This window comes from Heptranchias perlo, chromosome 4 (genome assembly GCF_035084215.1).
Source record: "Heptranchias perlo isolate sHepPer1 chromosome 4, sHepPer1.hap1, whole genome shotgun sequence".
Classification (NCBI taxonomy): domain Eukaryota; kingdom Metazoa; phylum Chordata; class Chondrichthyes; order Hexanchiformes; family Hexanchidae; genus Heptranchias; species Heptranchias perlo.
In genome coordinates this window covers 74510903-74531524 of record NC_090328.1, presented here as the reverse complement: position 1 = coordinate 74531524, position 20622 = coordinate 74510903, and the positions used below count along the sequence as shown (strand labels likewise).

Here is a 20622-nt window from a genome sequence, read left to right as displayed (position 1 = left end):
ATACTTGCTCTCGAGGCAGTACAAAGAAGGTTCACTCGGTTAATCCCGGGGATGAGGGGGCGGACATATGAGGAGAGGTTGAGTAGATTGGGACTCTACTCATTGGAGTTCAGAAGAATGAGAGGCGATCTTATTGAAACATATAAGATTGTGAAGGGGCTTGATCGGTTGGATGCAGTAAGGATGTTCCCAAAGATGGGTGAAACTAGAACTAGGGGGCATAATCTTAGAATAAGGGGCTGCTCTTTCAAAACTGAGATGAGGAGAAACTTCTTCACTCAGAGGGTGGTAGGTCTGTGGAATTTGCTGCCCCAGGAAGCTGTGGAAGCTACATCATTAGATAAATTTAAAACAGAAATAGACAGTTTTCTAGAAGTAAAGGGAATTAGGGGTTATGGGGAGCGGGCAGGAAATTGGACATGAAGCTGAGTTCGGATCGGTCAATGCCCTGTGGGTGGCGCAGAGGGCCCAGGGGCTGTGTGGCCGGGTCCTGCTCCTACTTCTTGTGTTCTTTAGATTTGTGGTTGGGATCAGATCAGCCATGATCTTATTGAATGGCAGAGCAGGCTCGAGGGGCCGATTGGCCTACTCCTGCTCCAATTTCTTATGTTCTTATGTTCAAAGACCAGAGTGTAGAATAAAGACAAGTGCTTCTCTGTCATTTAAAGGAGATGAAATATTGTGATCGGCAGAACAGGCCATGCTCTCAAATCACACTGCTCATTTCATGCCTAAAATATGTACATCATGAGCTTGATTCAACAGTTAAGCATGAACTCTATAGCACTCATTGAGAAAAGGCCTGTTTCAAAGCAGGTGACTGCAGTGCTATATGAAAATGGTGGGGAATTCAAATACTTTGTGGAAACACCATGGGGAAAGTTGCATGATAGTTACATGAAAATATACCCAGGTGACCAACAAATTGTGTGAGGGTAGATATGAACATTTTCCTGTTACGTTACTTTTACTGAAACCATTGTAACATTTGTTTGCAGATATTGAAGGTTGAAGTTTCAGGTTTTGCACCTCTGGTGCATGCAGGAGCGCATGTTGCAAAATTACGCATAATTTTCTTGCCATTAAAATTACTGGTTGGAAAATCAGAGGATGGGGGTGTGTAATTTGCAGATATGCATTCCCGGCTGAGAGCGCCAAAGTGGAAAATTTCCCCCAGCATAGGCATCAAGGCCAGCCTGCAGTGCTAGCTTCAATTGTACTGAATGGAGCTGCTCTGCAGTGTACACATGACATAAGTCACATCATGGAGTGGCTTAGGAGGAAAGGAGAGCCAATTTGGTGGGTGTCTGTGAGGCTGCTGCGATGACGGTATTATCTGATAGCTTAAAAAAAACATTTTTGCTACTATATTTTTTTCGGAGAAAGATGGGGGAATACTCCCTGTAGCCTTTCATGCTGCTTGAAGTCATTGTATAATTCACACCTGGGCTGGGGTATTCACTTTGTGAACTCAACAGTCTGTAGCTTTCCCCCCAATGATTTTAATATACAGGAAAATCATGGGCTGACAAGTGCAGAAGCAGAAAACCTCGGCCATGATGTATTATTCAATACATTTTGTGGACATAGATTTTCCTCTGTAATCCTTTTGTCAAAATGCCAAACACTAATGATTTTTTTCACATTATTATTAGGTATGCAAAATCCAGTCAGATCAAGACTGTCTCCAGCAGCAACATCTTTTTCAAAGGCAGGAGGTTTCGTTTCAGGTGAGTGCTCTCTATTATGTCAAAATAGCTTCAACAAATTCTCTGCACTATTATTTTGCCCTAAGGTCCTAAATTCAATTAGCAACCTATGGCTTTTATAATAACTGGAAGACTAGCCATACATGCAGCTAAACTGCTTGCTTCAGAACTCTGTGACCACACGTTGAAGTCCCAGAGTTGCCTGAGAATGGAATCTGCCAATCATTCCCACAATCAGTATCATCAGTTTGCATCTAACTGGTTCTCATGATTTCACATGATGGCATACAACTGAAGCACTTGTGTCACATGTATCTCACATAATATTACAAGGTTTTTCCTTTTTCCTTGTGACATAACCGGGAAATAGACAGTATACTACATGGTATTTAGAGAATAGTGGATACTTAGAATGATTGTTAACTTTCACTGATTTGTTGGAAGACTCATATGGGAGATTGTGTCCTCCCACCTGAAGATTAAGATCTCCTATTTTAATTGTGCTGGTAATTCTCAGCATATTTGTCACTAGAGAGAGAAAGGGAAAATAAGAGTTTATGGAGATAAAATGCTCACAAGTCTCATTTCCAGGTAGGCTATGAGCAGAGGAAGAAAAATACAGAAAAAGAGGGAACAGAGTAAAAGGAGAGAAAAAGAAGATAAGAGAGAAAGACAAAAGAAGGATACATTAGTACCAGTCAGTTATCACCTGTGAACCACAAGACATAGTAACAGAATAACACTTTCAGGCAGGAGAAGATCTTTGGTCTATTTAGCCCACCAATCCACAGTATCCCCTTGGTGCATTTCTGATAATCCTGAAGTCAGATGGACTTTGCTGCTTTTCACCATATTCATTCTTCTGGTACAAGTCATACCTCAGGGCATACAGCTCACGGCTATATCTCTGAGAAAAGGAAAAACAGCAAGACCAAAACCATAGTGGTTGAAAGACATTAGACAACAAAAAGAAATTAGGGTCTGGAATCAAACAAATATCAAATGAGGATGACTAAATGTTGGTAGGGCTAAAAGGGCATTAGAAAAATGCATTATGCGTAGAAGCAAGAGGGAGTCAAAGAAACTTCTTTAGCTTGATGAGTAGATGGATAGTTAAAAGCCAGACCTGTCCTGTGAGGACTAAAATCCAAGAGCTCAGTGGGAGAATGCACTTATGTATAATAGGAATTTGGAAAGGCTGCCAAATAATACTCTAGGGATGCATCAGGGTTTCAAGGTGATCTGAGGAGTGTGGAGAATAAGGGCGAAGAAACTTAGAAATAGTGGCCTAGAAATTTGTTCGCACCAGCCTGCCCACTGACCGCCACTGATACACTGGGCCAGTAGTGGGAACTCTTGAGACCATGTCCCCGGCCATGTCACCGGCACATCACTTTGGACACGTTGGGGCTGATTTTCATCAATCATTTTAGAACAGAAATTAACAGAGCAAATAGAATGCTGAATTATATAGCCAAACCAGTAGACTACAAGTTGCAACAAATCTTTAATGCTTTGGTCAGAACACACTTTGAGTAATGTGTCCCATTCTGGTCATCAAAACACAAGACCTAAAGATGGTTCAGAGAAGAGTTAGGAGACTGATCCTTAGCAACAGGGAACTGAGGTTCAGGAATAACTGGAGAAACATGGGCTTTTTGAAAGACAGAACTTTCATTTATATAGCCTTTCACTTCCCCAGAACGTTCTAAAGCACTTCACAGCCAACTAATAACATTTGATATCTAGTCACTCTTGTAATGTAGGTAAACATGGCAGCCAATTTTTTCACAGCAAGATCCCACCAATAGCAATGAGGTAAATGACCAGGTAATCTGTTTTTAGCAATGTTTGTTGAGGGAAAAATGTTGAACAGGACACCAGGAGAACGCCTCCTTCGAATGGTGCCTTTGCTTAGGCATTGCTACCCAAGAGGGCAGATGGGACCTTGATTTAATATATCATTCCAAAGATGGCACCTCTGACAGTGCAACACTCCCTCAGTACTGCACTGAGGTTTCAGCTTAGATTATGAGCTCAACTCTCTGGAGTGAACCCATGACCACTTGACTCTGAGGCAAGAGTGCTACCACTAAGCTAAATCTGACACTTTTGGCTTTTAAAGGAGAGAACTGAGAGGTCAACTTATAGAGGTAAATAAGATGGTATAGAAGAGGTAAATCCAGAACACTACTTCAAATGACAGTAGGGCAAAGGAACACAGGTTCAAGCTAGTAAAAGGCAAATTGAAGACTGACATTAGGAAGTTCTTCACACAAAGAGAAACTAACATATAGAGCGGAGTTCTAGGTTGCATAGTGGCGAATAAACTATAAAATCAGTTGAATGCTGTGATGAAGGGACTGTAGGCTCTTTCTGGATGGAAAGGCTTAAGATGGGTTGAATGGCTTTCCTCATCTATGATTGTGATCATTATAGCTCAGTACCACAGCATGTGGTTCATTTACTTGCTGAGTGTGTGATTATTTTATAGTACTTTTTACAACATTTTTCAGTTTCTAGGGTTGGACCAAATCCATGTTTTTATAAATAGTAACCCCACTGTAGTGCTAATCCATACATATGGGGGTGGTCCTAAGTTTGGTCACTGGTCTGTTTTGAGTTTATCTCAGGCACCATGGTGGTAGGACTGCTAAAATTGACATCAGCATCCTTGGCCTGGAAAACAGCTAGAGTTCCCGAATGCTATACAGTGATCACTATTAGAAAGTGTGGATGAATGGACGTCAGCCGAGGAAAGAATCAGGCTCAGCCGTGATGTTGATAACACCTCTGGATTCGTACCACGGTGTAGTGCTTTCAGGAGCTATGGGGAGAAAATTTAAATAAAAATGGTAATAATTTAAAAACCTGGTTTAACACCTGTGACTGTTTGGGGAAATACTCATAAGCACAAGTTTTAATAATTGAAAGTAGGTAGATGGTGGGGTAGAACTAGTACAAGTTGCTTTGTTTAGGAATGTATACTCCCTACCTAACAGCACTGTGGGAGAACCTTCACCACACGGACAGCAGCGGTTCAAGAAGGCGGCTCACCACCACCTTCTCAAGGGCAATTAGGGATGGGCAATAAATGCTGGCCTTGCCAGCGACGCCCACATCCCATGAACGAATAAAAAAAAAACAACACATATGGGGGTCGATTTTAGGATGGCCAAGCAGGTGCGTTGGGGGCGGGGAGGGAGGGCTCGTAAAATCGGGGAATCCCGGAGTGGGTCCAGAGCCCGGCTCCAACCGGCGCACTTCCGGGTTCCCCAGTGATGCGTTCGGGTGCGCGCGCAGCTCCCGGGACTCCCACCGGCAATTAAAGCCGGCAGGATGACAATTTAAACACTTACTTACCTAGTTGAGGTACTTGACAGACCTCATTGATAGATTTTGGCAGGAGTGCAATTTTCATGGATCCTCAGCGTGTTTCCAGTGGTGTGGGAAACATTCCCTGTTGGAGCAGACATGTTTCAGTCAGTAGCCAGTGGAGATGCAAAGGATTTTTTGAAAGTTGGGGGAATACCTCATTCATTGCAGCAGGGCACTCTGTCACTTCAGACAAAGTTTTGGCTGCAACACCTTTGTCTTTCCACTCAAAATTATTGGTTTATACCCTAAACTCTGCTGTGCAAACACATTTACCTACTTTGCAGACTCCCTCAAACTCACACCGTCAGGATGGGGGCGCCATGGCTGCATTTATCACTTCATCCGAGGACGAGCAACATCACCAGCCTCGCCAGGCACGCCGTCCACCTCCGCCACGTGGAGCTCCACAACACAGTGCTGCGCCACAGGCACCTGCACAAAATGTGCAACTACACATACACCCACTGTAGGGTGACCCAATGGGTGGCATCAAGTGTGGGTGTTAATGGAGAACCTCATGAAAGGGACTTATTGCACAAGCCAGTCAAGAATGGCCAAGACGTGGCAGTAGTGGTGACAATATAATATTTAATGTGAATTGAACCAAAATCGAATATAAATAAAAAACATGACAAACCGTCAAACACCCTTGTGCATCCCCATTGTGCTCACGAAACCTTTGCCTTATGCTTCCTACTACTCATACGTGATGCATCCCCTGTGGCTGCAGCAGAGGTAGTGGCAGGTTGGGTGAGGGTGACCGTGAAAGAGATGCATCAGAGGGAGAGTATGAGACAGAGCCATGAGATTGTATGAGGATTGGGATGAGTACTGGGGAGGTGAGTAGGTGCAGGTAAGTTGAGGATGAGGTTTGAGTGGGTGTGAGGAGTGATGTGATAGTGTAGTGTTGGCAATGCAGAAGGAGTTGTGGGGTGGGGGCGGTGATGTGGAAGTATGAGTGTAGGAGAATGAGTAAGTGTGCTCACTTTGGCTGACCTAATTAGGTCATTGAAGCACTTTCTGCACTGTATCCAGGTGTGGGATATGTTGCTGGTACTGCTGACCTCCTCTGCCACCTCGAGCCAGGCCTTCTTGGTGGCAGAGGCAGGCCACTTCCTCCCGTTTCCCGGGTAGAAGATCTCCCTCCTCCTTCTCACCCCTTCAATAAGATCTGGAGTGAGGCATCATTAAACCTGGGAGCAGCCTTTCCCCTGGGCTGCTTCATGCTATAATTTTGGCTGTTTTCTGCAGGAGCAGCATTGGAGGACTGCCCCTTTAAATAGGGCTCCTCCAGCTGACAGCCTGTGATGCGGGTGCGCAGTCTGCCCACTGCGCAGGTTTCCAACAGGAAACCTGGAAGCCAAGGTAAGTGGCTTCAATTTAATCGCGATCGCGTGGGGAACCCACCGATTTTACTGGGAGGGTTACCCACGCGCCCAGTCGCTCCTCCCCGCTGCCAACCCGCCTCCCTGGTAATATCGGGGCCATGGTCCTGTGTAGACAGCAGTTACACTGTATTGGATTTCTGAAAATCTTTTACCAAGTAAATCTCATCATTTTCAAAAGAAGAAATTAGACATTTACATAAACAAAATAACATGTTTATCTTGTTGATTGTAGTGGGAGAGTTGCCAAAGAAGTTATAGAAGCAAGCTCCAAAATTCAGCGCACCCCTCCTGAAGTTCACAGGTAAGAGCAAAATAATGCACATCTGTCACTCTGTTATCACCAAGCAACCGAGTGTCTAGAGTGGAGAGTAATTCTGGAAACACTCAGACACTAGAAACAAAATGGGTAACTTGTTTACAATTACAGTTTGGCTAAATTCATTTTTGGGAGGAGGTGAGACTCTGCCCTTTTCAGGTATTTTCTCCCTCAAGCCTTTCTTGTGTCTCCCTATGCCACCCACCTTCCTTGGCTGAAAGGCTTTTAGAATCATAGAATCTTACAGCACAGGAGGCCATTCGGCCCATTGTGCCTGTGCCTGCACTTTGAAAGAGCTGTCCAATTTAGTCCCACCTCCCAGCTTTTTCCCCATAACCCTGCAAATTAGCCCTCTTCAAGTACACGTCCAATTGCCTTTTGAAAGTTTCCATGGAATCGGCTTCCACCACCCTTTCAGGTAGTACGTTCCAGATCTTAACAACCCTCTGTGAAAAAATTTCTCCTAATTTCCCCTCTAGTTCTTTTGGCAATTATTTTAAATCCCTGACCTCTGGTTACCGACCCACTTGCCAGAAGAAACAGTTTCTCCCTATTTGCTCTATCAAAACCCCATATAATTTTGAATACCTCTATTAGGTCTTCCCTTAACCTTCTCTGCTCTAAGGAGAAAAATCCCAGCTTCTCCAATCTCTCCACATAACTGAAACTATTCATCCCTGGTATCATCTTGGTAAACCCCCTCTGTACCCTTTCCAAGGCCTTGACATCCTTCCTAAAGTGTGGTGCCCAGAGTTGTACACAATACTTCAGCTGAGGCCTAACCAATGATTTGTAAAGGTTTAGAATTACTTCCTTGTTTTTGTATTCAGAGCCCCTATTTACAAAGCCAAGTATCCCATATGCTTTCTTAACCACTTTATCAACGTGTCCTGCCACCTTCAAAGATTTGTGAATATGCACCTCCAGGCCCCTCTGCTCCCCCCCCCTCAAAATAGTACAATTTAGATTAGATCGCCTCTGAGTTGTTCCTCCCAAAGTGCATCACTTCACACTTATCCGCGTTAAATTGTATCTGCCATGTATTTGCCCATTTCACCGGTCTGTCTGTGTCCTCCTGAAGTCTGCTACTATCCTCCTCACAAAACTTGGCAACGTAGTAAATAGTATCATCCGCAGACTTCGAAATTGTACCCCTTATACCCAAGTCCAGGTCATTTATACATAATAAGAAAAGCAATGATCCAAATATCAACCCCTGGGGGACCCCACTTCATACTTCTCTCCAGTCAGAAAAACATCCATTCACCACTACTCTCTGCCGCCTATCCCTTAGCCAATTATGTACCCAAGTTAAGACCGTCCCGTTAATCCCATGTGCATCTATTTTCCAAATAAGGCTGTTATGTGGTACTTTATCAAATGCCTTTTGAAAGTCCATAAATACAACATCTACTGCACTACATAGGAACATAGGAACAGGAGTAGGCCATTCAGCCCCTCGTGCCTGCTCCGCCATTTGATAAGATCATGGCTGATCTGTGATCTAGCTCCATATCCCTGCCGTTGGCCCATATCCCTTAATACCTTAATACCTTTGGTTGCCAAAAAGCTATCTATCTCACATTTAAATTTAGCAATTGAGCTAGTATCAATTGCCGTTTGCGGAAGAGAGTTCCAAACTTCTACCACCCTTTGTGTGTAGAAATGTTTTCTAATCTCGCGCCTGAAAGGTCTGGCTCTAAATTTTAGACTGTGCCCCCTACTCCTAGAATCCCCAACCAGCGGAAATAGTTTCTCTCTATCCACCCTATCCGTTCCCCTTAATATCTTATAAACTTCGATCAGATCACCCCTTAACCTTCTAAACTCTAGAGAATACAACCCCAATTTGTGTAATCTCTCCTCGTAACTTAACCCTTGAAGTCCAGGTATCATTCTAGTAAACGTACGCTGCACTCCCTCCAAGGTGCGGTGCCCAGAACTGCTCACAGTACTCCAGGTGCGGTCTAACCAGGGTTTTGTATAGCTGCAGCATAACTTCTGCCCCCTTGTACTCTAGTCCTCTGGGTATAAAGGCCAGCATTCCATTAGCCTTCTTGATTATTTTCTGCACCTGTTCATGACACTTCAATGATCTATGTACCTGAACCCCTAAGTCCCTTTGGACATCCACTGTTTTTAACTTTTTACCATTTAGAAAGTACCCTGTTCTATCCTTTTTTGATCCAAAGTGGATGACCTCACACTACCTTCATCAACTCTCTCTGTTACTTCATCAAACAATTCAATCAGGTTAGTCAGACATGATTTGCCTTTAACAAGTTTGTGCTGGCTGTCCCATGCTTCTCCAAGTGGGAATTAATTTTGTCGTTGTCAATGGTCTCTCGTAATTTTCCCAACATTGACGTAAGACTGATTGGCCTGAGGTTACCAGGTTTATTCCTCCCTCCTTTTTTTGTATGGGGGTGTAACATTTGCAATCCTTAAATCCTCTGGCACCACTCCCATATCCAAGGAGGATTGAAAGATTATGATCAGAGCTTCTGCTATCTCCACCCTTGCTTCCCTCAGCAACCTAGGATGCATCCCATCTGGACCGGGTAACTTGTTAACTTTGAGTGATGCAAATCTATTTAGCACCTCCTTTCCATCTATTTTATCCTATCCAATAATTCTACTCCCTCCTCCTCTACTGCGACATTAACTTCATCCTCTTTTGTGAAGACAGATGCAAAGTATTCATTCAGTACCTCAGTCATGCCCTCTGCCTCCACAAGCAGATTTCCTTTTATGTCCCTAATCGGCCCCACCATTCCTTTAACTATCCTTTTACTTTTTACATTTTATAAAAGATTTTTGGGTTCCCTTTTATGTTACCTGCTAATCTTTTCTCATATTCTCTCTGTGTTCTTCTCAGATCCTTTTTCAATTTCCAACTTCAGTACTTGTATTCTCCCTGGTTTTCTACTGTATTCTGTACCTGACATTTGTCATAAACCTCCTTTTTCTGTTTTATTTTAACCTCTATTTCCTTTGTCATCCTTGGAGCTCTAGCTTTGGATTGCCCTATCTTTCTTCCTTATGGGGATATACTTGGTTTGTACCTGAACTATCTCTGCCTTGGAAGGCCTGCAATTGCTCATTTACTGTTTTCTCGACCAAACTTTGTTTCCAGTCCACCTTTGCTAGATCCCTTCTCAAATCAATGAAATTGGCTCTCTTCCAGTTGGGTATTTTCACCGTTGATTTTTCTTTGTCCCTTTCCGTAACTGCTTTAAACCTAATTATATTGTGATCACTATTACCCAGACGTTCTCCCACTGAAACACACTTCACTTGCCCTACTCTATTCCCTAGAACTTGATCCAGCACTGCTTCCTTCCTCATTGGGCTAGTAACATACTGATTAAGAAAGTTCTGCTGTACACATTTTAGAAATTCTTCACCCTCCTTGCCCTTTACACTTTTTTTCCCCGTCTATATTAAGGTAATTGAAGTCCGGTACTATTACAGCTCTATTATTTTTTACATTTATCTGAAATTTACCTGCAGATTTGCACCTCTATCTCCTTCTCACTATTTGAGGGTCTATAGTAAACACCCAGCAATGTAACAGCTCCTTTTTTGTTCCTTAACGCTAACTAAATAGATTTACTCTTTGAACCATCTGGTATATCGTCCTCTGCAGAATTGTAATATTATCCTTGATCAATACTACTGCACCCCCTCCTTTCTTTTTTCCATCCCTATCCCTCCTGAATACATTGTAGCCATTCCTGCCCATGTCTCCGTTATAGCCGTTATATCATAACCCCTTGTGGCAATTTGTGCCTGCAGCTCATCAACCTTATTTGTAACACTCCTTGCATTAACACATATGCATTCCAACACCATGCTAGTCTGCTTTGCTTTTTTCCCCCCTCTATTGAATTCCTGCATTTTCTACACTATTCTTTATTCTGTTGCTGTCTATCCCTCCTAGTTTTCTATGCACCTTTTCTCTCCTCTCTGCTGCTACGTCCTGGTTACCCCTCCCCCTGCCAAATTAGTTTAAACCCTCTCCCACAGCATTGGTTAACCTCCCCGCGAGGACATTGGTCGCAGCCCTGTTCAGGTGCAACCTGCCTGGTTAGTACTAGTCCTTCCTGTCCCAGAACTGATCCCAATTGTCCATGTTCTGAATCTGGGTGCTAGAAGATGCACAAGAGCAGCTGAGGGTAGGATTTTCCCTCCCTTCATGTGGGGAAGTGACCTCCACCTGCTGCTCCCTTATTTTGACATGTCCAAGATTGTGAACTCAGCATATGTGGGATTTCAAGCATGAATCTACATCCTATGTCTCTTTTTCCCCCCATTTCTTTTTTAATTGTAACCCTTCCTACCCAGGAAGCATTGACTCTTTGCCAGTTTCACAGGCTCCTGGCATCCCTTAGTACGAACCAGGCTATTCAACCTCACGACCAAGCCTGATTTTGTTTGCTTTGGACTTTCACTATTGCTTGCTTGCCAGCAGTGGTCACTGCTAACAATCAGGGGCAGAAACTCTGGCTGACATTTTGCATCCACCTAACCCAGGAGCAATTGTAGTGCCTGAACTGCTATCTCATTAGAGATGGGCTAACTCCGCTTAGACAAGAGATAGAACCTGGATCATCCTGGTCTGTATAGCTGAACATCATGTGGTGCATTTACCCACTCATCATTGGACGACATCTAAAGCTGGCCATGCTTTTGCATAAGACTGCTTTGATTTGTACTGTTGGTTCTGCCCTTCGTGTAAAGTGTTTATTTTTTATTCTCGCCAATTGTCTTCCCTCTTGTACTTTCCTGAGGACACGGCGTGCTGTACATCAGGAGCTAGTACTCTGTCCAAGAGGTCATTATTCATGTGTGAGCCTTGACAATGAGTGTTGGCAAGCTATTCAACCACAACAACAACTTGCATTTATATAGCACCTTTAACGTAGTAATACGTCCCAAGGTGCTTTAGAGGAGATTTATCAGACAAAATTTGACACAGAGCCACATAAAATGATGTTATATCAGGTGACCAAAAGCTTGGTCAAAGAGGTAGGTTTTAAGGAGTGACTTAAAGGAGGAGAGAGAGGTGAAGAAGTTTAGGGAGGGAATTCCAGAACTTAGGGCCTAGACAGCTGAAGGCTCTGCTGCTAATGGTGGAGTGAAGGAAATCGGGGATGTGCAAGGTAGCCAAATCTGATCTTGCTCTCATCCAACATCCAGGCAAGCACGCTTCCGATACGAGAGGGAACCCTGGCCACGTGATGTTTTCTGTTATCCTTCATTTCAGATTAAACATTTTGAAAAGCCAAAAATAGAATATACAGTAGTTACTGTAAATAAAAAAATGTTTATCATAGAGAAATTAACACATTTAAAATTATATATATATATATATATATAAAAAACCAAATAAATAGCATAAGACAAGTTGCTTTAGACAGCGGGCTATTAAATATAGGAAGATGAAAACTATCACTTGAGTAAATCACCAATTTTTATTTCTTACGCATGCAGAGTAGTGTGTCTTGGCTGACTCTGCGCCATCTTCTTTTTCAGATCCACACTTGCTCAGAGCCGCAGTTACTATTCTTTATCCAAGCAGTTGATAACAAACGTCGAGACAACGGAATCCCACCTTCCATCCCCCGATGAATCTGAGGAGCAATCTGCCATGGATGGTAAGAATTCATATTTACTTTCCACTTGATCAACTGCTTCCAGCCAAAAGAAGATAGAAAACAGATTAAAAATGAGTTGAAAGCCAAGCACTTTTAATCATTTTAAAACTCTATTCTTTGCTTAATCAGTCTTTAAATATGATGTGGAGATGCCGGTGATGGACTGGGGTGGACAAATGTAAGGAATCTTACAACACCAGGTTATAGTCCAACAAATTTATTTTAAAATCACAAGCTTTCGGAGATTATCTCCTTCGTCAGATGATTGAATGAAAAGGTTCTCAAATTGCATATCTTATACGATGTTGGGACAGCATCACACCAATCAAAAGGTGTCGTTGTTATTCAAACAGGCCAGTCACGGAGAACAGCACGTCCCAGTACACTCGATATACATTGTGTCTTTTACACAGGCAGGCAGAAAGAAACTTAAAATGGCAGAGAGAGAGAGAGAGAGAATTTTAAAAAACATATAAATTTTTTTTTTTTCCCCCTTTTTGCTGGTGGGGTTACGTGTAGCGTGACATGAACCCAAGATCCCGGTTGAGGCCGTCCTCATGGGTGCGGAACTTGGCTATCAACTTCTGCTCGACGATTTTGCGTTGTCGTGTGTCTCGAAGGCCGCCTTGGAGAACGCTTACCCGAAGATCGGTGGCTGAATGTCCTTGACTGCTAAAGTGTTCCCCGACTGGGAGGGAACCCTCCTGTTTGGCGATTGTTGCGCGGTGTCCGTTCATCCGTTGTCGCAGCGTCTGCATGGTCTCGCCAATGTACCATGCTCCGGGGCATCCTTTCCTGCAACGTATGAGGTAAACAACGTTGGCCGAGTCACAGGAGTATGAACCATGTACCTGGTGGGTGGTGTCCTCTCGTGTGATGGTGGTATCCGTGTCGATGATCTGGCATGTCTTGCAGAGGTTGCCGTGGCAGGGTTGTGTGGTGTCGTGGACGCTGTTCTCCTGAAAACTGGGTAACTTGCTGCGAACGATGGTCTGTTTGAGGTTGGGTGGCTGTTTAAAGGCGAGCAGTGGAGGCGTGGGGATGGCCTTAGCGAGGTGTTCGTCGTCATCGATGACATGTTGAAGGCTGCGGAGAACATGGTGTAGTTTCTCCGCTCCAGGGAAGTACTGGACGACGAAGGGTACTCTGTTGGTTGCGTCCCGTGTTTGTCTTCTGAGGAGGTCTATGCGATTCTTCGCTGTGGCCCGTCGGAACTGTCGATCGACAAGTCGAGCGTCATATCCCGTTCTTACGAGGGCGTCTTTCAGCGTCTGTAGGTGTCCATCGCGTTCCTCCTCGTCTGAGCAGATCCTGTGTATTGGTAGGGCCTGTCCATAGGGGATGGCCTCTTTGACGTGGTTGGGGTGGAAGCTGGAAAAGTGGAGCATCGTGAGGTTGTCCGTGGGCTTGCGGTAGAGTGAGGTGCTGAGGTGCCCGTCTTTGATGGAGATTTGTGTGTCCAAGAAAGAAACCGATTCTGAGGAGTAGTCCATGGAGAGTTTGATGGTGGGATGGAACTTGTTGATGTTATCGTGTAGTCTCTTCAGTGATTCTTCGCCGTGGGTCCATAGGAAGAAAATGTCGTCGATGTATCTGGTGTATAGTGTTGGTTGGAGGTCCTGTGCAGTGAAGAAGTCGTGCTCGAACTTGTGCATGAAAATGTTGGCGTATTGGGGTGCGAATTTGGTCCCCATGGCTGTTCCGTGTGTTTGGGTAAAGAACTGGTTATTGAAGGTGAAGACATTGTGATCCAGGATGAAGCGGATGAGTTGTAGGATGGCGTCTGGAGATTGGCTGTTGGTGTTGAGTACTGAGGCTGTTGCAGCGATGCCGTCATCGTGGGGGATACTGGTGTATAGTGCCGAGACGTCCATCGTGGTGAGAAGTGTTCCTGGTTCAACTGGTCCGTGGGTGCTGAGTTTTTGTAGGAAGTCTGTAGTGTCGCGACAGAAGCTGGGGGTTCCCTGTACAATGGGTTTCAGGATGCCCTCGACGTATCCAGAGAGGTTCTCACACAGGGTTCCATTGCCTGATACGATAGGACGTCCGGGTGTGTTGGCTTTGTGAATCTTTGGGAGGCAGTAGAAGTCTCCCACGCGGGGAGTACGTGGGATGAGAGTGCGTAGGATGCTTTGAAGGTCTGGATCGAAGGTCTTGATCAGTTTGTTGAGCTGGTGGGTGTGTTCTTTGGTCGGATCTGCGGGTAACCGTCTGTAGTGTTCCTGGTTGTCCAGTTGTCGGTATGCTTCTTTGCAATAGTCCGTTCTGTTCTGTATGACAATGGCTCCTCCTTTGTCCGCTGGTTTGATGACGATGTTTCGGTTGGTCTTGAGAGCGTTGATGGCGTTGCGTTGTGCTCGGGTGACATTCTGGACTGTCTTCTGAGTGCGCCTGATGAATCTGGCATTGACGCATTTCCTGACAGCTTGGGCATACATGTCAAGCTGAGGGTAGCGACCCTCCGGAGGAGTCCAGTTTGACTCTTTCCTCTTCGGTTGCTGTACCGTGGATCCCTCTGTCTGCTGTTCTGGATCATTGATTGTCTTTAAATAAGCAGTGTTCAGATTGACAACATTACACATTTACATTTGATTAACAGAACATAAGAACATAAGAAATAGAAGCAGGAGTAGGCCATACGGCCCCTCGAGCCCGCTCTGCCAATCAATCAGATCTTGGCTGATCTTCGACCTCAACTCCACTTTCCTGCCCGATTCCCATATCCCTTGATTCCCCTGGAGTCCAAAAATCTATTTATCTCAGCCTTGAATATATTCAATGACTCAGCATCAACAGCCCCCTGGGGTAGAGAATTCCAAAGATTTAAAACCCTCTGAGTGAAGAAATTCCTCCTCATCTCATTCTTAAATGGCTGACCCCTTATTCTGAGACTATGCCCTCTAGTTCTAGACTCTCCAGTCGGGGGAAACAACCTCTCAGCATCTACCCTGTAAAGCGCACTCATAATCTTATATGTTGCAATGAGATCACCTCTCATTCTTCTAAACTCCAGCGAGTATAGGTCCATTTTACTGAACCTCTCCTCATAAGACAACCCTCTCATCCCAGGAATTAATCCAGTGAACCTTCATTGCACCGCCTCTAAGGCAAGTATATCCTTCCTTAGATAAGGAGACCAAAACTGTATGCAGTACTCCAAGTGAGGTCTCACCAAAACCCTGTACAATTGTAGTAAGACTCCCTTCTCTTGTACTCCAACCCTCTTGCAATAAAGGCCAACATGCCATTTGCTTTCCTAATTGCTTGCTGTACCTGCATGCTAACTTTTTGTGTTTCTTGTACGAGGACACCCAAATCCCTCTGAACACCAACATTTAATAGTTTCTCACCATTTAAAAAACCTCACATTTCCTCACATTGTACTCCATCTGCCACCTTCTTGCCCACTCACTTAACCTGTCTATATCCCTTTGCAGACTCTTTGTGTCCTCCTCACAGCTTACTTTCCCACCTAGCTTTGTATCGTCAGCAAACTTGGATACATTACACTCGTTCCCTTCATCTGTGTCATTAATATAGATTGTAAATAGCTGAGGCCCAAGCACCAATCCTTGCGGCACCCCACTAGTTACAGCCTGCCAAACTGAAAATGTCCCATTTATCCCTACTCTCTTTTTTGTCCATTAATTAATCCTCTATCCATGCTAATATGTTACTCCCAGCCCCATGAGCCCTTATTTTGAGTAACAACCTTTTATGTGGCACCTTATCGAAGAGTAATCAAAGCAGTTTGAATTTACCCTTATGAGACACTAACACATGGGAGGGTCTCCACCAATCACACCCTTCAACAAGGCAACAGCAATGGAGAGTTCTCCACTCATGTTTGAGACCAACCAGCATAATTTGAAAATTGTAAAGGAGCAGAAAAGAAAGGAATATATCAAGTACTATCTGAATCGGTGATAAATACCAATGTGACCAGGTTGATCTACCTATAGTCAATTCCTCATTGTTACTTGAGTTGGTTCTGCACAGTCACAGGCCAAATAAGTTTATTTATTTTAAGACAGAATGAAAGTCCTGGGGGTTGAAATTCTGCGGGCCAAAGCATTCATGTATGATTGTTACATGCACGATTTTCATCATTTGTTAAAATAACGCACGTATGAATTTTGATGCAACTATGTTAACCCACTGCGCTGTTTGGCCTTTCTGCTTGAACACCATCATAGTTTGATCACAGGGAAGTGCTGTGTTGCTACACATAGGTCTACTTCCTCTGACTGCTCCCCCGCCACCCCCCCCCCACCCCCCGCTTTGGCCCAATGTCTCACCTTTGCTTGATGGTGCTTTTGACGGCCTATCATTTTGTAAAATTAATCATAATTTGAGCCTTAAATCAGGCACTAGTTACAAGTAAATTGGCAATCTTATTGTTAAAGGCCACAATTATAGCTGCCTTGGGGAAATGGAAATGCCACACTGGTGCAGTACTGAGAATGGGATTATGTATATTGGTATTGACTTGAGGTAGCTTTACATAGCACCTGATTGTGCTGTACTTGGAGTTGGAGTGCTTGATGCCTGAAAAGCTGAAAAGAATCATCAAAAATAGGTAGAAAATAGCAAATCAGAAAATGACCAGATTGATAGGATTTTAATTTATGTTCTATTAATTTCCTTTTTTAAAATTAATTAGTCACTCTCCCTTGGCATTGCATACAGGGAGCCTAGACCAAGTGCAATATTCATGTCAAGCAAGGTTAGATGATGGAGGGATATTTGGACCTAGACAGGACAGGGATGAGGAGGCAGATGGAAAGGTGTTTCTCTCAGTGACCCAAACAATGAGTAATTCATTAGCCATGCCTGGTTATTCAGAAGTACACTTTGTACTTTGGTGTTGGAGACCTTGTTTGATCTCTTTGCAGGCAGTCAGAGGGGCTTTTAAAATTCAGAATACAGCCACCTAGAATCAGCCGAGCAGCAGAAGGTTGTGATGGGAGCGAACCACTGTCGTGAATGGTAGGACAGGGTACAGAGAGATCTTGGGCTAGAAATTGGTCCATTTAGCACCCATTGTTTCGTAGCCTCCCAGAGTGCCAAGATAGCGTCTTGGACAAGCACGCACGTTTCCAGCGTGATGTGCTCCGGACACCATCTTGTATAGGTATTAGCGTATGCGCAGAGAGCGAACGCCAGCAGCAATGTAAAGTAGGGAGAAAATGCGTACAATTAGTGTACAACGCTGATTTAAAGTGATAAGTTCCAAAATGGTGTCTGACACTCCACTCAACACATAGTCTTAACTACGCACATCTGAACATGTCTTGAGTGCCTGGAGGACCCCCCCACCAGCGCTATTTAAAGAGATCATGCAGGTATTGCAGGTTAGTTGCTGGATTATTGCTTTTGGCTGCTGGTAGAATAGGAAGTGTTTTTTCAAGCCCCATATACCTACTGAGAGTTCCTAGAGTACATTTGAGAGTGGTTTGACAGGTACTGCCTTACGGTTCGGAAAGTTACAATCATGGTTGAACAACATTCCTGGCAACCATGGGTGGTCTGCTGGGCTTCCTCTGGGCATTGAACATGACTGGGAGCATGCAGAGAGGCCACGCAGGGCAGGTCAAGCTGCGAGGAGAGGGAGGAGGAGCAGGGCATTGAGCAGGAGGCTGTATCCAATGAGGGCCTTTAGGGACCAATTCTCTAATCTCATCATGAGTGAGAAGCGGTGCACCTGATGGCTGAGGTTCACCAAGGAGGTTGTGATGGAGATCTGTCAATTGCTGCAGCCAAAACTACAACCTCAGAGCAGGGCAAAGACAGCATTGCCTGTGGCGGTGAAGGTCACTGTGGTGCTGAACTTCTACGCTCTGGATCATTTCAGGCCTCTGCTGGCAATATATGCAACATCTCACAGTTTGCAGTGCACTGCTGCATAAGCGAGGTCACAGATGCACTGTACGAGATGAGGAACAGGTTCACCACGTTCCCTCTTGATAGAGACAAACAGAATGAGCGAGCACGAGGGTTTGCTCACATTGCCAGCTTCCCCATGGTGCAGGGTGTCATTGACTTCGTGCACATTGCCTTGCGTGGGCATATCAACTCGGCCATCTTTGTGAACCAAAAGGGCTTCTACTCCGTCAACGTGCAGCTGGTGTGCAACCACATACATCGAATCATGGAGGTCAATGCCCGCTACCCTGGGAGCAGTAACGATGCCTTCATTAAGCGGCAGTCTAACATGCCAACTATCTTCCACCTGACTCCAGAAGTCAAAGGCTGGCTACTGGGCAACAAGGGCTTTCCCCTCATGCGGCGGCTCATGACTCCGGTGCGGCACGCACACACACGTACAGAACAGGCCTACAATGAGAGCCATACTGCCACATGCAACATCATGGAGCACACCATAGGCCTCCTGAAGCAATGCTTCAGCTACCTGGACCGTTCTGGAGGAGCCCTGCAGTACTCCACTGAGCGGGTGGGAAGATTTGTGGTGATACGCTGCATGCTGCACAACCTCGCCATCATGAGGGACCAGCCTTTGCCACCGATGATCAGACAAGACCCTGAACCTGAGCCTGAGCCAGAGGCTGAGGAGGAGGAGGAGAAGGGGGAGGAGCCGGAGGAGGAAGTGGAGGAAGACGCGAGGCGAAAACACGCCTTGTCTGCAAGGGCTCTGCGTGCTCACCTGATCCGTGCTCGGTATCAATAATGTGAACAATATCTTCCAACTCACCAACAATCCTACACTCCCCACCTCTCCGCTCCCACATGACCAGCAAATCGCCCTCCATCTGATTACACATTGCTTTCCCCCTCAGCTCACAGCACAAATAAAAACCACCACTAAATCCAAATTCAAAGTGAGATTTATCAATTAACAAATGAAATTATGCAAACACCCTTGTGCATTCCCTTAGTGCCTGTTGTTCGTGTGCCTTTACCTTTCCTAGGGCTCCTACGAGGTGCATCCCCAGCAGCTGGAGCATGGGTGGTGGGAGGCTGCTGCCCTTCAATGGAGGAGCGTGCAGATGGCCTTGGAGGACGACCTCGAGCAGCTCTAGGCTGGGAGGACCCAGCTTCAGATTGCACCATCTCAGCATGGGCTGCAGCAGTCTGGCCTGGCTGGCTGACAGGCAACAACAAGGGCACTGGCAGAGTGGCAGGAGTGGGAGCAGGAATGCTGTCGTCCGAGAGAGGACAGCAGGTTCGACTGCCATAGTGCCACTACCACTGTCCGGGGCGGGGCCTCAGCACTCCTGGTGATCAGCTGACGAATGGATTGCTGAAGTGCTGCGATGACCTGGGAGTCCTGTTCCACAGTGATACCCAGATCCACAATAGCAGCAGTCTGAGCTTCTATTGCAGCAGTCTGAGCAGCAACCATAGCTTGCAGACCTTTGATGTAATTGGTTTGTGCTGCGATGGCAGCCGCAACATCGGCCATCAGGCACTGCATCATGGTGGGTTCCACAGGTGCTGATGGAGGTGACCGCACGTTGGAAAGGATGGGCTCCAAGCTCTGCGGAAAAGCCCAGTGCCAAGTTGGAGCTGAACTCCTCCATGCCCCTTCTCATTGTGCGCAGGCTTTCTGGCAGGATTTCCCCAAGCATTTGGTGGTGTACACCCATCAGCCGTCTTCTGTAGCCTGGCCCATCGAAGTCCCCATCTGACTTCTGTGCAGCGGAACTAGTGAGCAACCTCGCCTTCCGGCGAGCTGGCACCTGTGGTATCTATTCCCCCCGCCCCGGCTCCTATGCACTTGTGCTTGGTTTGTCACCACGTGCAGATCCCTCCTCTAACCTAGCCTCTAAAGTACGTGCAGTGTCAGATCGAGTGATGGTGTGGTTTCAGTGTCCTTCTCCTCCTCCTCCTCGCGTGGTGCAGATTCCTGTTCTTGGGTATCTGCAGTGACAAAGGAAAATAGGTTGAGTCGTGGAGCGGGGAGAGGAGCGAGTAAGACGCATGCTGACAGCATCTGCAGCACATGAGTCAGAAAAGATTATGGGAGGAGGGAGATGTAGGAAACGAGAAGGAGCATTAGATAGGTAGAGACTCCCTTCATCGGGTCCTCCAGCGCAGCATGTGGTCATGGCTGCAGCAACGGCCCGCCCAATGATCCGAAGCACGGTCTTCTCCAAGGGGGTGAGGACATGGAGGCGTGCCTGTCCTCCCACAGGTCCCTCCTGCTGCTG

General features: G+C 45.5%; 1 protein-coding gene across 1 annotated transcript in view; it reads left to right on the top strand.

Moving 5' to 3' along the window:
- The window catches only part of frmd3 (FERM domain containing 3), a 241215-nt gene that overhangs the window by 187166 nt on the left and 33427 nt on the right, over nt 1-20622 (top strand). The window contains exons 11-13 of the mRNA XM_067982208.1: nt 1656-1730; nt 6708-6776; nt 12330-12441. Of these exons, the coding sequence (XP_067838309.1) occupies nt 1656-1730; nt 6708-6776; nt 12330-12441 (256 nt within the window). The remainder of the gene's footprint in view (nt 1-1655; nt 1731-6707; nt 6777-12329; nt 12442-20622) is intronic.